General features: G+C 42.9%; 1 protein-coding gene across 1 annotated transcript in view; it reads right to left on the reverse strand.

Annotated features, from left to right (window-relative positions):
- The window catches only part of DNAI1 (dynein axonemal intermediate chain 1), a 151273-nt gene that overhangs the window by 74880 nt on the left and 60361 nt on the right, over positions 1-16032 (reverse strand). Inside the window, exon 16 of the mRNA XM_050913638.1 lies at positions 5656-5903. Within this exon, the coding sequence (XP_050769595.1) occupies positions 5656-5903 (248 nt within the window). The remainder of the gene's footprint in view (positions 1-5655; positions 5904-16032) is intronic.

The following is a 16032-nucleotide window of genomic DNA, read 5'->3' on the forward strand; positions in this document are numbered from 1 at the left end:
CTAACCTTAAAGTGGTTCAAAAAGTGTCCAAAAGGTTTTGAACAAGGTACAAACGTGCTGCAAAAGATTTTATCCAGCATTTCTGCCACAGTAGTGTCTTGCACTTTGCACCACCTCCACCATGCCTGAATGAGCCCAAAGCTTCCGGATGAATTTCTGTGGCTCAGCAGAGCCTTTCCAAAAAACAGTGAAACTTGGCTCTGTGGCAGACAGGATTTCCTGCAGTAGGGCTGTGACTGTGCAGTGAGCTCTCCCAGCGACTAAGGACAACCAGAAAGCTGCTGATCTTGACGCTGTTTTCTACAGCAAGCATATGGCAGCCCTTCCCAAGCACAGCCCTTCCTGCCCACACTTCCCTCCAGGAGAGGACAAGGGAGCAAACACATGAGAGATGTTTGTTGGCCACTAAATGCCTCACAGTGCTGCAGCGAGGAGTGCAGTGTCAGGTCCTCAACAGACCGCACAACTGCTACTGCAACAGCCTGTTACTGGATGCAGAGTTCAGTGTAGGGGGCAGGACTGCAGCTAAGGACTGCTCCAACAAGGAAGCCTCTGACAGATTGAGTTCTCTGGACCCCAAATGCACCCCGGCTGGCCCATGGATGTTCTTCCCACTCCTCTGTACTTCTGTGCATGCACTGAATGACTGAAGTGACCTCTCTGGTGAGGATACAGTGGCCTCCTTTACTCCTGGGATATCAGAGATTAATTAGACTTTTTGCCCTGTTTGCACTGGACCAGGTATGCAAGGCAGGGCTGGTAGCAAGAAAAAAGTAGTAGAAAGCTGGGGCTGGAAGGGAAAGTCCTCTGTGCAGACATTGCACTGACCTAGTATGAGAGACGCAGTTTCCTTGCATTACTCTAGAGGTTTTGTGCTAAATGATCCTCACCATCAGGTTTCTGCTCTATTATCCCTTCAGGCTACATTCTCCCACTTGCCAGCTTGCATCCTGATGTTCCTCATCCCTATCTCAGGTCCAGCCTCCTTGGTTTCAGGTCTCTGTTGCTCTCCTTTCTTCTCCAGATTTCTGTTTCTCCTCTAGAGTTATTCCCTAATAGTATCCTCACAGAGTTAAATGAGTTTTTTTCACTGAACTACCCCCAGCAAACACTGGTTTTGTGCTCCTTAGCAGTGAAGGCAACAGGAAGGGCATTGAGCCTGTTCTGAGACAGCTGATCTTTATTCTGACCTTGATAGCAACCTTCTGTCTCTTCTTTTTCTTTTATTTCCTTTGCATCAAACTCTTTGTTTGCCTGAAGCCAAAGGAACAAGATATTATGCGAAGCAGTAACATCTCAGAGGCAATGCAAGCTGCAAAATCTGTTTGTCTGACTGCAGATGACAGATTTAGGAGACTGCCCGTCATCAGAAATGAAACAATGTGCTGGTGTGACAGTGGATTATGAACAAAATGCTTTTTCTTCTCCTAAGTGCAGCGAATACAATCAGCTTCCTGGAAAGGCCTTTTTTGTGGAGCTGTGCCCAGCAGCATGGAGTGGGGTGGAGAACAGCAGGTCATGCTGACTTTAAAGGTATTCTGTAACTGAACTCATTTACTTCCATCAGTAAAACAAGACCTCAGTGAATCTGGGGTGGCTTCATGAACTGCTAAGATTCAGTGTAGACTTATTTAAGGACTTAGATTAGAACATAGAAAGTAGAGATGGAGAAGGGATCACACAATTACAGGACAAGCTCCAGTGAGCAAGTCTCAAGTGTGTTTTATCTGGTTTACATTTGAGATGGGACTTCCACAAGTTCTACTGGGAAACTATTCTGCAAACTGACACTCCCTCTAGTTTCCTTTGGCAGTTTGCAGACTATTACCATCCTGCCTTGTCCTTTTTGTCCTAACCACGAGCGTCACATTTAACCTGAATGGCATTTGGTGAAGAATTAGCAAGCAGTGGCCAGCCCTTTCTCTTCTCATGCACAAATACAAGGCAGAAAATAATTCTTTCAGGATGCCATCGGAAGCTCCATAGTACCTGCTCCTCAGGGAGGCCAGACCAGCTTCAGCAAATTAACAATGAACCAGGTTGTTTTTCTAACCGGTGACCTCTCCATAGCAATTCCAAATGATGCTGTGCACATGGGCAAGCCTGCCACAGCTGAGATTTGCTCTAAGCACAGCTAAAAGGAATGTTCCCTTTGCAGATCTTAGGGTCAACACTCTGCAGTGGGAATTTAGTCAGTAATTCTGATAGTGAGCAAGTAAAAAAAAAAGATATTTCCAACCCTCTGCAGCAGTATTGGCTCTGTACTATTCCCAGCAGCAAGCAGAAACAACATCCTTTTGGTTTGATGTGAAAGTGAACTAGAAGCACACATTGCAAACAAATCTGTTGATTAAGATGTGTTTTAGGAGGGAGATTGAACAGCAGAAACAAACGTTGACACAGCATACAGTTTCAGTTATCAATCCTTGTTTCTCAACTGCTCCAGCTTCCAAATGCTTCAAACCTAAAATTTTTAGTATATCCCAGTAACGAAAGGTAAGAAAAAACCCACTCTTCTCAGCTGTAAATAAACCCTAATCATCATCTTTTTTAAAAAGAAGGGAGAAACTAAGAATAAAACTCAAAGGCTGGCAAAGGGAGAGGCTCTGTGCTGGGAGCCCCTTCCCAGCAGGGTGTCACTTCTTCCCAGAGGAGACTGCTCTCGTGGGCTCTGGGTGCCAAAGTCTAGTCAAGTTGTCGCACTTTGGCCACCCTCATTAACATCCAGAGCCAAGCCCTGGGATTGAGCCATTGGCTCAAACAGATACCCTGTCCAGGTACTTGCTTTCTAGTAGTACTCAGTGCTGGAGATAATGGGAGTGTGAGGGTTTTGCTGACTATTTTGTATTGTTTGCATTATTTTGATTAAAGTGGGGTTTAGCTTAACCCCACATAGGCTTTTGCCCAGCAGAACATGACAGGTTTGACACAGTTTCTTAGGAGCTGACTCCTTTTAAGCTGGTGTTCGCAGCCAAAGGCAGAGGCCTGGGAGACCATTTCTAGTTCTATGTTCCTGTAAGACCTAAGGTTTCGGTGGTGTATTAGCCACATTGCACTGTGTGCATATATATTCACATGTCTATGTATGTGTTTATTCCTTTCTGGCTTTGGATCTTAATCAATTGGTAGTAAGGAATTAGAAATGTGTAATTCAAAACAAGCCAGAATTTTCCATTATTTACAATGCAGTAGCACTTAATACATGGAAGACAATTGCCAAATCTGTAAGAAGCCATTGCTATGCTTTTTAAAAATATGGGGAGTGGTATCAGGCAGATAAACTCATTCTTAGGTAACAGAATTAGAAAATTTATATTATTTTATTTTGCTTTTAATAATGGACTATGTTACATCACCTTTGTTTTATGCAAACTTACTGAGATATTACTAAGTCACTGAAGATGAAATGGCACAAGAAAAGAGCTGTCAGCTTGCTTTACTCACTTCCCATTTTGCTTCCATTGTGAAAGGGCTGTATTGTTTCAAAAGGAAGGAGCAAGGCAGTCCAGAGAACAAACGAGCCTTAATTGTTCAGGAGAACTTTGTTAGTTTTCTAGCTGGTCTTGAAAGTCATGGGCTTGCAGTCTCTACAAAAGTGAGGACTGCACAGGGTGGTCTAGACAAAGACCAGGCTTCAGACTAGTTGGGGTGTTGGTGGGGGAGAATAGAGCATCTTTGAACTAAATATGAGAAACAAGGCATCACTTTCTAGAATCATTTAATGCTGAATGAGGAATAACAATCCAATGTCTCAATCTAACAGATAGTCCTTCATGTCACTTTTCCTCCCATCAAATGGAGAGAAAACGTTTTCTAAACCTTTTGGCCGATACTGACAAATGCCAGACGGTTCAGACTTTTCCAACAGAGGTATACGCTCTTCTCCTGATTGCTGTGCAATCACCTTATTACTACCCTTGCTCACTAGTTCGTAGCAAGTCAAAAACTGTGATGTTTACTAAAAATATCGGTACTTTATTGCAGAAGAAAACTAAGAATAATGATTCTCAGCACTCAACCTTTGGAAATAAAACAAACAAGCAGGAACTAGAGTCTACTCTTACCTACAGCTATCCATATCCATGAGGTAGTTTCTCTCCTTTTCAGGGCTATCTCTCTAGAGTGCCTAATAAATTTTTTCACCTCTGAGCCACACTGCTGCCAAGTGGTACACATAAACCTACCTCTAAAAACCCAGTACAGACTGCTTCTACTGCTTCTACTGCTGAATGTACCTGCTTCTGGTCCGTAGGGATGAGGCCACTAATAACACCCCTTAAGCATACTCCGTCCTTCCCAATATCATCTGCGGCACAAATGATCTGGGATTCTGGCATCTACAGTGTGCAGTAACAACTGTTGACCTCTCGTAGCACACCGCAGCAAGGCCATGAAAAGCTGCACATAGGACTTACTATTTTGTCAGGCTTTTTTACTGGAAGCCTAAATGGCAATGGGAAAAGTTTGGAGTTCTCTGCATGTGTGTGTGTGCCTGACACATTGTATTATGATAACAACCCAAGGCTGGCGTAGCATGTTAACCTGCAAGAAGAGCTAAAAATGTTTGCTAGAGGAAAAGCTTTGGACAGACAAGCAGCAAATACAAAATTCAGGTCTTTTCTGAAATGTTACATTTGCATAACCTCTCTGTTTATAGCAAGCACCAGTCTTGCTCTTGGCATATTCACATTCATCTGCAGTCCCACGAGGATCTCTTGATTTCTTAGAAGATGCAATAACAAGGAGCCATGGCTGGGGGACAATCCATGCATGGCATGTGCCAAAGTACAAGGAACATTGACAATGTGCCTAGAGGTATGACCGCATTAGGCAGCCTAAATCAGGTGACAGTAATAGTTAATGGCAGCAACACCTGTAGCCCAGGCTAGCAAACCAAATACACACCCCTGCACCTCAACAGGCTCATACAGACCCTGTTGAAATACATGCTGCCACACTTTTACTGCTATAAACGAGATCAGAAGGGCATATACCTTCCAGTGCTCCAATCTTAACTCAGATTACACTGTAGGCATAACTATAAAGTTAGCTGGGTGTAGCAACATATTCACCCCAGTCCTTCACAATATCATCCATCTGGTGACTCTTTGTGACCGATGCCAGAATGGTATTACTTTAAGTGCATTACCTGCACATCACAATTCTTAATTCACTAGAATACTTCAAGGTCAACTACAAGGTAGTGTGTCTTGAATCCCAGTGGCAGCCAATTCCACAGACAGCTGCCCCTGGGTTTATTGTGCTCAACAGAGCTCTCTTTTAGGGCTGATATATGCATTTTACACACTGCTCATCCCTTGCTGCCCTCTGATTTTGTATTTGCATTGCATACTGGTATATACAAAGGAGATCAGTTCCTCCCCAAACAGAAGTCATTTGTAATAACAAAAACTAGGGAGAAATAATTGTTTATAGCAAACTTTTGCTCACATGTTTAGTTTCTGTTGAGGACCAAGGATTCATGCAATTGCTTTGCCTTTCTGCATATTTCAAAATTAGCTTGAAATACAACCTAATAATCAATCGCTAACGCATATATTAAACCAACACCTTTCCCCATACAGCACTTTTCCTGCTGTGCCCAAACTCAGTCCAATTAAAAGCCCAGTTAGAGGAAAGGAAAAGCACCCTTACCTGCCACACCGGCTCTGTGTGCTTTCCTGACTTAGCACTACTCTTGTAGCTGGGCTGGGAGGTTGCCTTCTTCAGGTTGTAGATGGCCACGTTGCCGTCATAGAAACCCACTGCCACAAGGTAGGGGTGGTCGTTATGGAAGTCCAGGCACATGATGCCACTCTCACTGCTGAAGACATACTCTGGGAAGGAGGGGTTCTTCATGGTGTAGAGCAGGAGCATGCCCTGGCCCTGCTTCATGAAGTCATCTAAACAAGGAGGAGCTTTGCTGTTAAATGTATTTCCAAGATCCTCTACTATTGAGACATACAATCTGACAGCACTCACCTATGCCTAAAATCCACCTGAATGCAAAAAGTCATGTGGGAAGGACATCAGTCACAGGACCAAATGGTCATGTTGGTGTGCCTACATCTGAACATCCTTTCCTCCATTGATATGTCATCCCCAGGACATGGGGACAATGTGCTTATGCAGAAAAATTACTGTTTTGGTGTTTTTTTTCTAGGAGAGAGACTTGAGAAGCCTTGGAGGAAAAGTGCGGAGGAAAAAATAATCTTGTGGACACTTCTTTCTTTGGGCTAGGATTTCACTAACATTGCAGACATGCAGGCTGAACCAAGGATAGCAGCATTTCAACTTCTGTATTGGCAATATTTGATATTACAGCCTCCACTGCTTCTTCAAAGAAAAGCATTTCATTGAAGTTTTTGTAAAGCATCATATCCACTGCCATTACATATAACTGTACAATGCACAAGTCACTACAGCTTTATTTTCTGCTTATGTCCAACATCTCCTCCTTACTTGGCACAGAAGCTCTTTTTTTGCAAAGACTTTCAATTTTCTTTTCTATTTACTTTCACCTTTCCTTTGCACTGCCTGAAATTAGCTCTCCCTATTCTCAATAGGAGCATCTTTCTTTTATGTTTTTTTTTAATCATGTCCTGACTGTCTCTGCAATTCTCAGGTTTTTTTCTCATCTAAAAAACAATTTCCAAATTCTTTTAAAGGGGAAGAAAAGCTGTTGATGTAGATAAGCTCTCCAGAAGCAAAGAAGGAGCTTTCCTAATCTATGAAAACAATGCTCTCTCTGAGAGTATCCTAGCCATCTCTCCAAGTGCTTTTTCTGACTGTCAAATGCCCTCGGGCACACAGTATAGGGGGAAAAAAAATACTGCTTTCTGTGCTTCAAGTACACACTATACGTCCTATTATTTCCAGAGCAGTCATCTCCTTTTAAAAGTGCTTCCTGCCTTTCTTAACATTTTGGCCAGCCTGCAGGATAAGGACTTGGTAAATGTGTACCCCAGTGATAACACTAACTTCAGAGAACTCTCCTTGGTAGCAAGCTGATCCCAAATCAGCATGCAGGTACAGACATTGCTTACCTCAAATTTATCAGGGCCACATAGAGAACATTCAAAGAACCAGTAAAGAAACTTGCACATCAACAAAACTATTACTGCTGCTTTGTATTTGGATTGTGGAAATAATTCTATTTTCACAGGTCTCTGTACTTTGGGGCCAGGCAGGGGAAACGGCTTCCTTATTTTGCAGAAAGGTGAGATTCCAATATTGGCATTACTTTAAACATTTCTGAACCCAAATAGTATTTTTAACATTTTTTTTTGGAAGAGAGGGGGAAGCTTATTGCTAGAATTCTAGCTGAAAAGGAAGTGAACTTTCTTTCTCCATCAGAGATTTGCCCTGTCCTTTGAATTCACAGAATTGTCTTTGTTCTTGTCCAAGTAATATGTCATGTATTAAGTTGAGGTCCAGCCCTGATAAGGACGAATCCCTCCTCTCCTCAGCAGCAAAAACACTTGGGAAGGATGTGGAAATGACCCACCAGGAGTGACTCACAACAGAATGGATTATGAAGTCAAATCGGTTAGGCAGCCTTTGAACTCAACCTGTTTCATGCTCTTATTTCTCCTGGAGTGTGCTGACCAGCCAGGCGTATTTCCAAAAAGTCTGTGGTGCACATTCATTTTCTATCTGTTGGTACTGTGCTGAGGGGCCTCAGACAGCTGTCCCTCATGCTCCCTGCACAGACAGCAGAGGAGACACCCCTTCAGAGGGTGATTCAGGCACCAAAGATCTGAACTGGGTTTTGGAGGTGCTTCTCTCTCTGCTGATCTGGCAGTATCATAGGCCAGCCACATACCTCAATTAGAGATGATGGAGGAGGCCTTTATTGGGTAAAATAACTCAGCAGCTTCAGCAAGTCCACCTGGAGGTTAGCCTGTCAGGGCAAAAGCAAGGTCTTGGGAAGAAGCTCTGGCAGAGTGCAACATGGGGTGCAGTTCGCAGATTGAGACACCCAAATGCAGGTTTACATGTGGCTGGCTGGCTGTGCGCTCAGAGTCTAAGCTCCTGCTACTATCAGTAAAGATCAATCAATCTCCTTCACTGAGTGTAGAAAACTCACCTTAAAGAAGATCCCTATATTAGGTCAGCTGATTTACTCTCTGGGCTCCACTGACTGTAATGGCCAGCCCTCTACTGACTGTTAAACCCATCTTAATCCAAGAGCTGAATCCTACTCATCGTCTCCTTTATGTTATGAAATATCGCGGTGGGTTAAAGCACAGATGTGTGAATACTGCATATAAGTCTGGATAATATGATTGCTAAAGTAGAGCCTATTTCTGATGAAAGGCAAAGTGATGAGAATAATCCACAATTAACACTGAAGCATGGCACATAAATCCCAGTAAAACAATAACGTTCTGAAAGTAGGCATATAAATCCATTTCAATGAAGGGTGAATTCTCACCCGGAGTACTAAACTGTGACATACCGACATGTTCTTCAACAAATGAAAAAAAAAAGGGCTTATTTCATTAGTGATATTCAGTGTTCCAGAATGGCAGGGACAGCACATACCCACAGCAGCATATCTGTGGTATAGCTTTGAAGCACGGCCTTTTCAACAGAAAGGTTTGTGTTTTTCACTACAAACCAGCAGAGCACTGTAGTGTGCCCCAAATGCTGTGTAGTTTGTCTCTCAGGATGCAGGTAGCTCGCTGAAACAATGTTAGAAGACCACAGAGCACACAGCAAAGCAAAGGGTGCAGACCCAAGAGCTGACAACAGCTACACCACTGCTGGAGGTGAAAGCAGCAGCTTCAGATCTGAGGCAGCTGCTCTGCACTGCATGGATGCACCAGCATGCACTGGAAGAGCAGAGAGTATGTATCTGCCCCACGCAGACCCACGAAGTGCAAACTGGCTCTTTTTCTGAGATACAAGGGCTGGAGATACTACAGATATCGGACAGTTATTGCGACAACCAGTGCCAGCAGGAGTTGTTCTTCTACTTTACAGGAGGACACAAGGCATAACAGCAAGAAGAGGAGAGTGAACAGACTCTTGCTGTAATGAGGAAGAGTTGCATGTCATGAGGATCCTCAGTGTTCTCCTGAGCAGAGGTTAAATTTCAGACCCTGACACGTAACAAGTGTATGTGGGAAGAGAAGTTTTGCTAATGAAAGATGCAGATAGCATGATTACTCATCTTAACATGGAGGACTGAGCCTGTAAGCATCACACGCAATCAGAAATAGGTTTCAAACCAACTATTACCACTGTCTAAAATATTCATTTGCATTTGCATTTAAAGCTGGACAGATTCAACCCAAATCCTTTTCAGAAAAATACCAATTTAGTAGTAGCAAAGTACCTCAGAATATCATTGTGTATCACGAAATAGTTCATGCAAAACAAAAATCTGAAAAGCATCTAAATCTTTCATTCTGATGCTTACTAAGTGTCTGTTTTAACAGATTTTTCATTTATATTTTTACTTAGCTGAATTTAAAAGAATCAGCAAATGTTCAATATCAGATCAAAATATTTTGTTTATTTGACAGAATTTTTTTTTATTTGCATCTTTCCCTTTTGGTTCACCAAAAAAACCATAAGACATGCATGGTTTTCCTCCATTTCCTCCAAAATGCTTAGTGGCCAAACCAGTATGCTCAACGCAACGGTATCCTCAAGTTAGAAACTACAATGCTTGGGGTAAATCCTGCATTCACAAAGTAAATCTCAATGTGGGGACCCCCCATGCTCATGAGTCAACGTAGATATTTTTACTACACAAGAAGGCAGTGCTACAGTTTCTTGTGTAATAAACTGGCAAATTACCTTATCTTTGGAGGATTTAAAACCCAAACCACTGCAGCCTTACATCTTAGATCCTGTGATACATGGCTTTCTATAAATCAAGTCCGACAGCTGTCTTGCTGATATGGCTCGGACCAAGAAATCAGCACGCTAAAAGGAACCACTGCTGCTTAAAATCTGTTCTTTCTCCTCCAAGAGCCCATCTAAAAAAAGAATCAAGATGGAGAAGCATGGTTGCGAACAGCTGCTTGTTTCTGAGCATCACAGCTGCACAAGCACATCTACTCTCCTTTCCTAGACATGACCACACTTTGATGAGCTTGCTCGCTGGGGCTCTATCCTTTAGGCTTGGATTTCCGAGAAGCCAAGGGAAGGGGCTGGCTGTGCTTTATACCCAGTTAGGTGATCTCCTCTGGGGAGAAGAGATCAGTTTCAAAGACAAAAATTTTCGTACCCAAAGAAATGGCTCAGCTGTTTACTTGCCTTTCAGATATTTAAAGTGTAGAGGACAAAAAAGGTTATACGCAGGCCAGCAAATTTCTCCAAGTAAATTATTATTACTATGCAGGTCTACAAAACCCTGAGCACAGCCTAAGAATTTGCCTGTGCTACAGCCTGCATGGCATAGACAGATGACTGAGAAAGTCACAAATTAATGAATTCTCAATACTTCTTTTTTTTTTTCTATCAATCAGTGAGCAAAACCTGTGCAGCATGGCACTGAGCACAGGCTAATCTAGCCCACTGTGAAACATGCTGGGTGAGCTTGCGCTGCTTCAGCAAGACTCTCTCCTGGCTTATTTAAATAGCTCTGCCAACTCCACGCTTTGCTGTGGTTGCAGAATGGGTGTGCTGTAAGAAAGGAAATGGCTGGCACTTCGAGCTTAACTGTATGCCAATAGTTCAGAAAAATCAGGAAAGAACAAATCTTTCCAAGTTGCTCAGAGAGTTTGGGCATGCGCTGAATGTGTTTTCAAAGGCTCTTGAGGAGTAACAACAATAACTGGAAGTTTTATAGCACTTCAGAGTGCTTTAAGCCTGTATCCGCAGCACTCCTTTTTACAACCAAGGGAATGAGAAAGGGCAGTGGAGGGGACTGCCAAAGACATGACAGCAAGCTGGAAGAACAGGGACCAGAACTGGGACTTCACAGAGCTCTGCTCAAGGAGGTCCCAGCCCAGGATCCCTGAGAAATTTAAACTGGGATCACTGATGCCCATTCTGTTCCTATTACCTAAAACGCCCAGAAGTACTTGAGTATACGGCTGTGTTGATACAAGCCCTGATCACTATGGATCTGGCTGTGAACCATGCTGTGGGCGGGGAAAAGACTAACACTGAACTTTCAAAACAGTCCCTTCCCAGAAAAGAAAATGTTTTGAGAATTCTTTACTTCGTAGCTCAAGGCCAGAAAGCCTGGCCTTTTCTATTTCACAGCTCACAAATGTTACTGGTATATCCTGTTTTGAGCCTGATAACTTCTTTTTGGCTAGTATACGCATACTTCGTTTGAAGATCTCAAAAGACAGAGAAGCTACTGTTTCATTTTGCAGTTTGTTTCAATGTTTAATCGCTTTGAGTGATTAAAAAGCTGCACCTAATTCCTTATTTGACTTATCCTGCTTCCCACTGTTAATTCTTACTATGCCTATCTTGATTGGATGAAGGACTTCTTCCATATCTGGTGCTTCCTCTTCATTAAGATACTTTAAAACTGAACACTAGTCACCTTTCAGCATACTTTTGATAACCTTCACAGCCTGAACACAAAAATCCGATTTATTTTCACCAGCACTGCACAGAGAGGCCTGCTCAGCAAAAAGCCGGGAGCCAACATGAGCTTTGCCACACCAGTCAAAGGTGCTGCCTTCACAGCTGCAAAGAGAAAGCTGCTTCTCAACAGACATGGAGAAGAAGAGAATATTAAGAAACTTTCCACAGATATGTGGAGGACATCACATGGCTAGGACTTGTGCTAGGGCCAGACAAAATTCACTTGCAGTCCAAATTTCAACTGGATATTGTCCTCTCTCCACCTTTAGGGTATCTTCTCCAACTCTCAAATCAACTTGGAGCTCTTTACTAAACTATCTACAGTTTTTCTCCATGCTTTGAAAAATGTTGGCTCCAGAACCAAACATAATATTCCAGTATCAGTCTCACTAATGCTTAAATCATATCTCTGCTGCCACTCAGGACTCCCTGTTTGCACTGCAGGATCATGTTCATCCTCCTTGCCAAGATACCACACCAGGAACTCAAATTTATTGCTTGTTCACAACAGCTTTTTTTCCTCCTTTTTTTTAGAGTCGCTACCTTCCAAAACACAGCACTCCTCCTTGTTTAGAGAGGTATAATATTATATTTGGCTGCATTAAAATGCATTTGGTTTGAGTAATTCCAGCTTACCACAAGATTAATCACTCTGTACGACAGCCCTGTTCCCAGCATGATTTACAACTCCACCTGCCTTTTCATCAGTCACACATTTCATCTGCTGTGAGTTTATATTTCCATCCAGAGGACCAATGAAAACAATGCCTAGCTCCAGGGCCACCACGGATCCTGACAACACCCCCTCTGAGACACTGTGTCAGATGATAACTCCACCGGCATTTATTTTCTGACATTTGTCAGTGGAAGTTGAACGCCCCTGTTGAGACGACCTGTGCTGGGCTGAATTCAGAGAGCACGGGCACTTCCCACCCCAGAGAAATATGTAACCTCCAGTTAGCAGTGTTGACACTGGAAGATCTGCAAGTTCTGAGCAAGCCCATCAGTGCAGTGGAGGCAAATTGTAGATCATTTTGGTTTATGCTGATTCAGACATCTGAATGTCAAATTTAACATTCTGCTTGACACCTTTCACCAGCTGCTGGACTGATTCCTGGTACTCCTGATCAACTTAATGTTATTAGCTGGGGCTCTGTTTAGGAAGCACAGAACTTGCAGTTTGGATAGAAGAGGGAAAAAACAGAATTACTAAGTCTTTTGGACATTTTAGAAAAGACAAAATTGACAGGTGACAAGGCAAGCTGTCATTTATGCACATACTGAGGCCGTGTCGCAGTCCTAATAACTGCTGTGGGCTCCACACGTCAGAGGCAAGACAGACACTCCAGAAGCACGGATGGATAGATACAAACAGCCTTTAAGAAAACGAGCTGTCAGGTATGTTTGCATCTTACTCTAAAATACAGTCTGGCAAAGTAGTACAAGAGAGACTGCAGTCAACTGGGCCAACAAAAACGAGAGATTTAGGAAACGCCTAGAACAATGCACTGTTTGTCAGTGCGTGCGAGAGCAGAGCCTCAGAAGCAGATAAGAACAGGGGAGAACAGGATGAAAAGATGTAGCACCTTCCAGAAAACAGCAGGAGGATCTGGCTTGCAGCTCAGCTCTCCCCTGGTTCACATAAAGGTGAGCAGGTGAGCACTGCAAAAAAAGGAATATGCAACTGGGATGAGTTTGCAATGCTGTAGGTAAAACCACAGTTTTCTCATTCTGATCAGGCAGGGTTTTGCATGATAACTCTAGCAGGCATGACAATTCTTTTTCAAATTTTCTTCTTTAAATAAGATATTCATAAGGCCTTGGGTTTACAACATAAATAGTAATTGTGCAACTGCCCGTATGTTATGAATGCTGACTTACACTCTGAAGATACTCAAATAAAATGGAGAGAGTGTCCCTGTCTGTATCTTGTACGATAAAGGTACAAGACTAGCAATGGGGAGATTTGTATTCCAGACCCTGCTGTGCCAAGACCAGCTACTGTGGTCTTAGTCCTTTCTTCTCAGTACTTCTCACAGCACTTCTGAGCATATGCATCACAGATGAGGGAGGAAAAGGGTGGCTGATGGGGGCTATAAAAGTTCCATATACCAATAATATCAAAAGTAGCACTCCTGTTGTTTTCAGGAACGCATTTATGTTTTGACCCTCAGCTAGACAGACTAACAATCCCGCATAACTCACTCCCATAGCTCCTCAGACACCAGGGAGCGGAGGACACTTCCTGGCTCCAAGACCCCGGAGGAAGCACTTGTCTCCGCAGAGCACTCTAGAGCTGGGAAGCTGGACAAGTGCTAATCCTACCGTTACACATTTGGCAGCAGTCGGCACAACCAGCTGAACTCATCTTGTTTTGGTCGGCTTAAGCTGCAATCTTGACAGTGTTTCACTATTTAATACCTGAGGCTCTGTTTCCTCTATCCCTGTTCTAAAAAACTGGCATACTTGATAGCATTTGCAACCAACTAAATATTTAAGACTGCCATCAAGTGGCCAAGTGGAGGTCTTCCAGGAGGCGCACATCGTTTAGAAATCCCCAGGATCATGCAACAAATGGACATCTATAAATGTGCTGCCTTTGGCTAATCACACCAGCCTGTTGTTACTGCAGACAAGCCAAGCTGCCAGCATCTCAGTATTCCTGACCTGAAGAGGTCTGAGGGGGATGCATACACTGCAGGAGATGCTTATGTATTCCGTAATTAAAGGACAGGAACGTTAGAGTTTTATGATGGCGTTGCGGCCTCTTGAAAGCAGACAGATGCCTAATGAGATGGACATGTACAGCCCAGACTGTGGAGGAGGCAATTAGAAAAGATACTGCAGCTCAGAGAACTTTTTTGAAGACATTTGGCAGAAGACCCAGATTTGATTGAGGAGCAAAGAAGAAGCAGAGTTACACACATAGGCCAACCTGCAGTCAATTTTGCACAGGCATGTACTTCAAGAACAATGAATATTAAGAGCAGCCATTACAGTTCAGACACCTGCCCCTATCCCATTTGCAGCAGTGCTTAACATCAAATGCTTAGGGAAGGGTACAAAAACAGGGCATAAAACCAGTGATATTTCTTCTAGAATACTGTTTAGGCCCCTACTAATTTGTGGTTAAGCATTTCCCAGGTCCCTAATGGTCCCTGGTCCTCTTCCCATTCCCCTGTGCAGCCAGCTACTGATCATTAAATCTGGACAGTATCTTTCAGCATTCCTCTTTGTATAAGGCTGGAATATGCACCAGATATTCAGTTCTTCTCACAGTAATTTGGTTTTTTTGGCTTGCTTTTATTTTTAGTACATGAAATATTGTGCATCTCAAGTAGATATGTGAAGCATATGATTGGTGGTTAGTATAAGTGGTTTTTAAGAGTTACCAGAAGTAGATTTCAGAGAAAAACTATTAGTTTTCTAAAAAAACTGAATGAAAACAGAAGTAACTTTTATATTTGTTAGTCTCAAATAAAGCCAGTTCGCAATGCATAGCGACAAAGCTATAGTTTTCAATCCTTTGATCAGATAACAAAGGCAGGGGGGAAAAAAGGCATGGTTTGGCAAGAAGAGAGAGGATTCTTCAGAGTGAAATTTCCAAATAGCAAATAGCTGTTACAAGGGAATGGAACTGGTCCAAAAGGCTCACATAAAGCATCAAGTATCTAGGCCAACCATGGGCTAAATTTTGGCTTACACTTAGATATGATGGATAAAGGATGAAAAAGAAAGAAAAGCATCACAGGATCACAGAATAGCTGCAGTTGGAAGGCAACTCAGGAGGTCATCTAGTCCAATCCCCCCTGCTTAAAGCAGGGTCAGCTAGAGCACGATGCCCAGGACTGTGTTGAGTCAGGTTTTTAATATCTCCAAGGAGATACCTCCACAGCCTCTCTAGGCTGTGGAGATACTGTTCCATCGCTTGACCACCCTCACAGTAAAGAAGTTCTATCTTATGTTTAAAGGGACTTTTCTCTACCTCAGTGTGGTGGTTTAACCCCAGCCGGCAACTAAGCACCACGCAGCTGCTCACTCACTCCTCCCACCCAGTGGGATGGGGGAGAAAACTGAAAAAAAGTAAAACTCGTGGGTTGAGATAAAGACAGTTTAATAGGATGGAAAAGAAGAAAATAATAATAATGATAATAATAATAAAAAAATGACATTAATAATAATAAAAGAATTAGAATATACAAAACGTGATGCACAATGCAGTTGCTCACCACTTGCCGACCCATGCCCAGTTAGGTCCTGAGCAGCGATCCACCCCTCCCAGCCAACTTCCCCCAGTTTATATACTGGGCATGATGTCATATGGTATGGAATATTCCTTTGGCCAGTTTGGGTCAGCTGTCCTGGCTGTGTCCCCTCCCAACTTCTTGTGCCCCTCCAGCCTTCTTGCTGGCTGGGCATGAGAAGCAGAAAAATCTTTGACTTAGTATAAACACTACTTAGCAACAACTA

This window comes from Gymnogyps californianus, chromosome Z (assembly GCF_018139145.2).
Source record: "Gymnogyps californianus isolate 813 chromosome Z, ASM1813914v2, whole genome shotgun sequence".
In the NCBI taxonomy this organism is placed as follows: Eukaryota; Metazoa; Chordata; class Aves; order Accipitriformes; family Cathartidae; genus Gymnogyps; species Gymnogyps californianus.